The following is an 8,509-nucleotide window of genomic DNA, read 5'->3' as shown; positions in this document are numbered from 1 at the left end:
AAGAAGGCCAATGGCATCCTGGCTTGTATCAGAAATAGTGTGGCCAGCAGGACTAGGGAAGTGATCGTCCCCCTGTACTTGGCACTGGTGAGGCCGCACCATGAATACTGTGTACAGTTTTGGGCCCCTCACTACAAGAAAGACATTGAGGTGCTGGAGCGTGTCCAGAGAAGGGCAACAAAGCTGGTGAAGGATCTAGAGAACAAGTCTTTCGAGGAGCGGCTGAGGGAGCTGGGGTTGTTTAGCCTGGAGAAAAGGAGGCTGAGGGGAGACCTCGTCGCTCTCTACAACTACCTGAAAGGAGGTTGTAGGGAGGTAGGTGTCGGTCTCCTTTCCCAAGTAACAAGTGATAGGACGAGAGGAAATGGCCTCAAGTTGTGCCAGGGGAGGTTTAGATTGGATATTAGGAAAAACTTCTTCACCGGAAGGGTTGTCAGGCATTGGAACAGGCTGCCCTGGGAAGTGGTTGGACATGTAGATGTGGCACTTAGTGACATGGTTTAGTGGTGGACTTGGTAGTGTTAGGTTAACAGTTGGACTCAATGATTTTAAGGGTCTTTTCCAACCTAAGTGATTCTATGATTCTATTAAATGCATAGTAAAATAGCCACATACAGTCAGATCTACTAGTGAGGACCAGTACGAGAACTCACAGTTGAAAGTGTTGCTTTTAAGGCGCACAAGCCAGGCACCTTCTAGAGATACATGAAGGTGGTCCAGAAACTTCACTTTGGCATCTCAGTAACACCATCCTTGAAAGGCTTTGCATCTGCAGTGGGATTTAAGTAATCTTTGTGATCAGTACACTCAGTGAGGATGATGTTACTGGCATCAGTAGGAGTGGGACAATGAAGTCCAAAATGAAGTATTTCAAGTGCAAATTGAATGTGTGGGGTTTTTTGTTTGCTTTTAGTACTCTTAGTATAGCTGATTGTTTATTGTATCTTCAGATAAGTCTCTGGAACAACCTTATTTTCATCTTTTAGGGCTCCTCACTGCAGTAGTTTAAGAGCTCTGTATATGCCCAGAGAACAAGGCTCAGATACTGATACTTTCAAAAGAACTTTCTTCATCTGAAGATTCTGGCATTTGGATTTTTCTTTCCTAGGTTTAGAAAGGGCAGCTAGTTTCTAGTCCGTAAACAGCGACACATGAGCAGCTTTGTGGGGGCTTTCTTACAACCCAGCCAGCGTGTAGAAAGTACTATAGGTACATGGGCACATGTTAAATTTGTTTGAAATAACCTTTTTCACTATGTAATGCTTTCTGTTACCTTGAGAACTTAAACAGAGAAAGCTTTTCAGTGAAATTTGCTTCATCTCCCCTTGCAACAAGGCCTTGAGTATCCCTCAGTACCAGGGCATGAGATTGAGGTAGGAGTGGGTGAGAAGGGAAGGACCTTACAGAACTCTGGTTTTACTGATTTGGCCTATGGATTAGATGGATGTCACACGACCTAAACCACAGTATCCAAACCTAATGCCTTGAGCCGCAGTGTTTAAATATGAGTATGTCCTTGGAGAGTCTTAATGGTCTCTGTTGATTCTCTGTTTGGACCATCCTTGCAAGCTATGTGGAGGCCTTCATTCACTTAATAGTTGTTCAGCCCTCATTCAGTGTGCAATGTTATTGCTGATCTTGCGTTAGGGTGATGGCTTCTGTTCTCCCGCTCTGTCTCTGAAATTGTGTGCATTTCATTCTTGTAGAGGAGGGAGCCTTGGAGAGAATAGTTTGGTGGCTGCTTCCTGATAAATTTTGCCAGTTGCCGTGCTTAACTGCTTTATCAAGTAGCCAGTTCTGTGTCTCATTAAAACCATTAACTCTTTTTGACTCCAGACTTGTTCAGGTGCTGCGCAGATTTAGAGCTTTACTTCTGTTGAAATGTAAATCATTCTTTCCTTGCAGAGCAAATGATTCGCTTTAGGAAGCAGGAATTCTTCTTTGTCTGAGCAGGCTAAGATACAAGTCTGTTTCATCGAAACTGTGTTATATTAAATAAAAGACCTGATTTACTGCATGAGGCTCTGGATTGTATGCAGAAATACTAATTGCTTGACAGATCTCAGGTTTTTCTTTTCTGGGTTGCTGAGCTTACTTCACTAAGCATAGAGTGGTCTTTACAGCAACAAGGGTACTTGTGCATTTTCTGGATTTTGGGCATAGACATTCAAGCTTAGCTGTGGCCCACAGACATCAAGTTTACTAAATTGCTTGACTACAGATGGTCTCAAGCTAGCTGTGTAACTGATTAATGAAAAGAAAACCACTGGAAAATTCCAGTCAGACAGCACCAGTGGGAACATATGAAATCAAAATAGCAAGTACTGTCTGTGTGTGTGAGACGGACAGAAAGACTGACAGAATGTCAACCAACTGGGACAAACCAAACATTGAAAACTGATTTAATACTGTTTAGGGTATGTCTGCATACTCCAAAGGAGGAGGAGTTGTAATGGGAGGAGGGAGAAGGGAAGACTTTTGTCTTACACAACTTGTATGGAGAAGTGAGGCTAATGAGGGTAGAGGTTTTATTCGGATTGTCTGTAATCAGCTGTTTATTTAACCTCTAGCTCTTACTTCAAAGCAGAAGGGCAGGAAACAAAAGCTGTTGTGCAGAAATGTGCTGATTAACTGAAATTAAAATGTGAGGTTGCTGTAGAGTAGATTTTAAGGAAAAAGTGTAATGTTAGATTGAAAATGCCTTCTAATATGTTTTGGAGTACTCTGAGTCTTGTAGCAGACTGCTTAAATTATAGACTGTAAGTAATTTTGATGTAATCAGTCAATGATGAAAATAATTATTAAAATAGCTATTCCTGGTGCAAAATTCCCTTTGACCTTTTCAAGAAGTCACTCCCCTCTGAAACTGCAAAGGAAATAGCATATCTGTTTCTGATATTTATATGTTATTCCTCATTATACTTTTTATTTTAGGAAAAGCCACTAGATGTTCCAAACTTGGTCTGCCAAATAGCCTAATTACTCTCTTCAAGTAAGACTGGAGGACCTGCTCTTTCTGTTGTGGCTTATTCAAATAAGTGTAAAGGTTTAAAAGGCCGGTCTTAATCTTGAAAGGACAAGTAATTGCTTTGTGCTCCTGGTTTCTGTGTTGGAAGTCATTCTTCAAAGGCATTGTCTTTAAGTATCTTTCAGTCTTGCTTTGTTTCTCCATGGGCGCATTTTCTAGCAACAGTGGATTGGAAGTGTGAAATCTCCCAGTTCCTAGGATCCAGAAGCCCTAAGCAGTTATTTGACTAGTTGTTCTTCTGGTCATGCATCTCTCATCTCACTGCCTGTTGTGTTGATAGCTGATAAAGCACTAAATACATCAGTGCTTTTAAAGTAGTCTCACACAGCTAATCCTGGCAACACATCCAACAAGTGTACAGTACCCCGACAAGGGTCATACAGTCACTGTAAAAGGAGTGATGAGAATATTGTGAGTGAGGGAAGCTGAGTTCTCTTGTACCTTTCCGTGATTCCATACATTCTTATTCAGGTTTTGCCATAGCAGTTAGCATTGTGGGAATTACTTGGCACTTACACTTCTCTGTGACTGCAGGATGCATGCCAAAGTGTTAAGAAACCATCAGGCAGGAGGGAGTTGTGATGCTTAATTAAATATAAAGCCTTTTTCTTTCCTGACCTAGTTGCCACATGCTAATAGTCTTGCTTCCAGGCCAACCTAAGAACAAATTTAACAATTGCCATCTGGTAAAATATTGCTTTAAGCATGTGTACAGACTGTTTTCCTTTAGGCATGAATTGGGGACAGCTATCGAGCTCTGACCTAGTGGGCAGTCCCAGATATGTTCAGCTGCAAAATGGAAAAGGGATTGAAACGATGATTTTTTTCCACTAACTTTACTTTTTTTTTCCCCCTCCTCCCTCCCCTCCTCCCCCAGATAACTATTATCTTTAAATCATACCAAGACTGTACAGATCAGAAAGTATATCAAGCAGTGACTGATGACTTGCCTGCAGCTTTTGTTGATGGTACAACAAGTGGAGGTGATGGGAACACCAAGAGCTTGCGAATTGTGGAGAAAGTCAGTGGCAAATACGTCGAAATGCATGCCAAGTACATTGGGACCACGGTGTATATACGCCAGCTTGGGCACTACTTAACATTGGCCATTCGCATGCCTCAAGAGTTGGTCATGGCCTACGAGGAAAGCCAGGATCTGCAGCTGTGTGTGAACGGTTGCCCTTCAACTGAACGTATTGATGATAGTGGCCACTTACCATTGCCTGTGATGGGGCAGTTGCTCCCTCAGGGTGGTGCTGCTCATCCCTGGTCAGTGTACACACTGGAAACTGCCACCACCAAATGCCATGAGAAGATGCTGGTGAAGGACATCTATTTTTACTCATGTGTATTTGACCTGCTCACCACTGGTGACACTAACTTCACGGCTGCTGCTCACAGTGCCTTGCAGGATGTGGAGGCACTGCACCCCAGAAAAGAGCACTGGCATATCTTTCCCAGTAATGGAGGTGGTGGTGTGGGCAAGGGTAGCAAATTCTTTGTTGGTCGTGGACTTGTGTGCTTGATCCTTGTTGTGTTTTTGTAGGTTTTGTTGTCTATAACAAAGTTTTGAAATATATATTGCCATAATATATTGAGTAAAGATGAGTATATATGTATATACCATGTATATGAAGGGGTGTTTTGTCTTGGGACACCTACCAGATTGTACATATTGTGTTAACTGTTTTTGTGTATGTTTGATGTAGTATTCTTTGTACTTATTTGTTCTGCAGTTGGTGAAATGTTTTATAATGTCCCTGCATTGGGACCTGATAGAAAGCACTTTATTTTTTATATATTAAATATTTATGTGTGTATCTGAGTAACTATGTATTATACCTACATAAACGTGCATACAATACTCAGTGTTCCCTCTAAGTACTACTTGGTTTAACCAATTTTTTAAATTGGATTAATTTGTGGTTTTTTTCTATCATTTCTCTTACTCTAGAGACAGCATGTCTCTTGTCCTGTAATGACATTGGTGATTTGCTGGGTTCACTAGTTAAAATTATTAAGAATGGAGTTGTATTCTGTCCCTTAAACAAATGGCCATCCCTTCTTTGGAGGGAGAGAGTGAAGTGCTTCCCCTTAGCTCAGATGACCATCTTGGATAACATGAATTACAGAACCTTCTTTGTAATTCTGACATTTCCTAGTTTCATGGCATGAGTTTCAAAAGAAGAAAAGGGAATGTGTTGGAGTGAGACTTATGTAGCTTTATAGAACCAGTGGAAAGATAATTTTAAAAGACATTAATGGTCTAGTTGTGTAAGCATGTAAGGTAACTATTGCAGCTGCCTCTAACGTGGAGGGTTAAGTCATTCTTCCAAGATGGACTGGAGAAATCACAAGCCTGAATTCTGTCCCTTGCTTAGGTGCTAATTTTATCTTATACATTCAGAAGGAGGAGCAGAGTGAGGCTGCAGGCTCTGACTACTTTTACTGAGGAGCTACGAGAAGAATGATTTGGTGGCCTGAGCGTTGGTTTTACTTAGTGCCTTAGTCTGCTGCAAGAAGTGGAAGCTTTTATACATGCTACAGTAAACCCAGCTCCAAGATGGGCTTATTTCACTCTTAAAACTGTTCATCTGAGACTGGACTGATATGTTAGAAGTGCTATCTGAATAAGACTAAAATAGCATTTGCCTTTATTAAGCAGACTTGAGCTAGTGTTTGCCTTGGTGGAGGGAGATGGAGTTTATTCATGGAATGAAATCTCCTAGTTTTTAATGAAAATTCTTCTGGCTAGGTTAGGGACTGTTGACTGGTAAGGACAGCAGTAGTCTTCTCAAACTAATTAATTCCCTGTATGGATGTGTAACTGCATACAGGTGTTATTCTGGGAGTACTTGAGATAAAAGTAGTCAGAACTGACTTAAGGCTGAAGGTAAAAATTTATTTTAGACTAGACTATTGGCAGCTTGTCCTGTCTGTGCTGTCTGATGGTGCTGTTTCAGATGAGTTAGACTTGTGGATTTATGATCTGTCTGATAATGTGGCTCCTGTGGTTTCACCTGGTGGTGACAGGCTTCTCCCTATTTTGTGTGGCTGAACTTCCTCATCAATGCTCTGAATTTAAAGTTCTCACGGCTGAAAGCTGATAGATGAACCTGGTGTTGCTTGCAGTTACTTATTGGGCAGGCACCATATACTAGTTAATTTTCTTTGTCACTGGATCCTGTATGTATATACATATATGTATACTAGCATTGAGTTGTGAGCCTCTCAAATAATATTTCAGGAGTGTAGTAATTCCCCTAAAGAGTTTTCCATTTTCTTGTTCCTGCTGTGGGATTTCTTGAGAAAATGTTATTTGCACATGTTCATTCTTGAAGTCCGCCATCGCCAAGAGAGCTTTAGTTAATGCCAAACATGTGGATATTTTGAAGCTAGTGAATGGTCTTTAGGGAGAACTTAAGCTTAGAGGGAATACTTTTTTTTTGCAGGCTCTCCAAATGGCTGTCTTTTCTAAGGCTACAAATATTTTTTTTTTCCCCCATGCTTGGAAACCCAACAATGTGTCAGTATTCGCAAAACCTTTTAGATGTGGTTCATGAATATACCAGTAAGTATATGTTTGTGTAAAAGAGTGGCTGTGCTGTGTGTAAATACTTTAAATTATAGAATAAAGTTGCCTACCCTGCTGAGGAACGTCTGTAATGTGGTGTTAGTGACCCCTGGTGGGGTGCAGAGAAATTGGGGACGTGGGCCATGTACTGGGCAGGCAATGTATAAACAAAGCCCCAGTTTGTTTCCTAGCCATCACTTGTTGGATAGGAATGTGCTGAGTACAATCGTTGTACTTCCTTGCAGATGCTTGTTTCTCCTCTGCTAAATAAGCTGTGTAGTGAAATTTATGACCAGCAGCTGCAAACCAGGCCAGTTTATTGAAGAGACTGTGTATGGGAAACCAACAGCAGGAACCATCCCCTCAGAATCCCGCTTCTACAGTTTTTTTGCAGCGTTTGCAGAGCTATTTAGAAGAGCTTTAACACAGTGATCTGATACTGCTGCATCCGTCTTGAGAGGCGTTATGAAAATCCTCTTGTAAAGTTACTGGAGAACTCTCAGACCAGAAGAATCCTGGAAGAGAAAATTGCTTTCTGTAAAACTCAAGAAGAGATTGTGGCATTGAAAGAATAAATTATACAGAAGTGTCCGTAAGATTACAGAACTTTGGTTAACAAGATGATCTGCTAAGTATACATGGTAACTGTAATATTTCAACTGCAGGGCTAATCACACAGTATGAAGGTAAATAGGAAGTGCCAAAACTTAAAACAGGTTAAGTCAAATACGTACCAACAAAGATAGACCGAATAAACACAACTTTGAGTGTTGTTCTGCTAAGCTTGTGTTACAGCTAGAATTTGAGGTATGTGGGGAACAATCTTATGTGGTAGATACATCACTGAAATGCTTTATGGAAACGACTGTAGAAAGCAAAGGGAGCTTTAAATATGTAGATGTTTAGTGTATACAGAAGCTGGCCATCATATCTGTAAGAGCTTACTTTCAAAGGTGTTGATCTACCACCACAAGCTCTGCAGAAGGCAATATAGCATGATCATCAGTATTTTAATGCAACGACTAGTAAGCTATTACTGATCCTATCTGTTGTTGGCCTTTGTCTTAAAAAAAGTTGGCTGATGCCTTGGATATTAGTGGCTTATTCAAAAGGTTGTTTTAAGTATCTTCTAGGGAATTTCTAACCAGAGTATTTCTTAATCCTATGCTAACAGCTTTTAACAGCAGCTGAGGATAGTTCTCTGTAGTTGTGGAGTGTGACAACTTCCCTAGGAAGCATGTCACAGAACTGAGCAGAGAACGGGCTGCTTAATCCTTGATTTTGTATGTACGTATGGCTCCTGAACAAGGGTATTATAAAAGGAAATAGTATGCTTAACTGACTGTCAAACCAAAAATTTTTTTTTCTCTTTTCCTGGAAAACCTGGCTGGAAGAATAATCTGCACAGAGCACCTGCTAAGTGGAACACAACCTGAGAGAATGCAGGGTCTGAGAACAACCTGGCTTTTGTTCTTGTGGTCAAGTTAGGGCCCTTCAGGAGTGCATTTCCTTTCAAACTGCTGCTGTACTGCCAGAAAATAGATCGTCAACTATTTATGTTCTCTTACCTCAGCATTATGGATACTGTGCATTTGTTGTATGGGTTTTGGGGATGTGCAAGTGGCTATTTACTTACATACACCCTGAAGTGAAGCAAGCAATGTTGCAAACTTTGCACTGCCTAATGAAGGTTTCATTAGTGGATGTGTTTAGGAAAAAAGCCCAAGTGGCTTGTGGCTTTCTTCTCTTTTGACAGACTCATAGCACAGTTTCAACTTTTGCATTCGTTTTCTTCATGTAAGTACAGCTGCGGTGTTTTACACTGAAATTTTCATGCTTTGGGTTATTTTAATTCCCGTCTGTGTCTTGACTGATAAAAACTTTATTCCTTCCTGCTTTTCCTTATT

At 40.8% G+C, this 8,509-nt stretch overlaps 1 protein-coding gene across 1 annotated transcript in view; it reads left to right on the top strand.

Moving 5' to 3' along the window:
• The window catches only part of RGMB (repulsive guidance molecule family member b), a 20,923-nt gene extending 15,997 nt beyond the window's left edge, over window positions 1–4,926 (top strand). Inside the window, exon 4 of the mRNA XM_009321784.1 lies at window positions 3,906–4,926. Within this exon, the coding sequence (XP_009320059.1) occupies window positions 3,906–4,574 (669 nt within the window). The 3' untranslated portion in view covers window positions 4,575–4,926. The remainder of the gene's footprint in view (window positions 1–3,905) is intronic.
• The last annotated feature ends 3,583 nt before the right edge of the window (window positions 4,927–8,509 follow it).

The sequence above is a fragment of the Pygoscelis adeliae genome, unplaced genomic scaffold (genome assembly GCF_000699105.1).
Source record: "Pygoscelis adeliae isolate BGI_AS28 unplaced genomic scaffold, ASM69910v1 Scaffold164, whole genome shotgun sequence".
Lineage (NCBI taxonomy): Eukaryota > Metazoa > Chordata > Aves > Sphenisciformes > Spheniscidae > Pygoscelis > Pygoscelis adeliae.
Note: the sequence above shows the minus strand (reverse complement) of the source record. Positions and strands in the feature narration are given on the sequence as shown.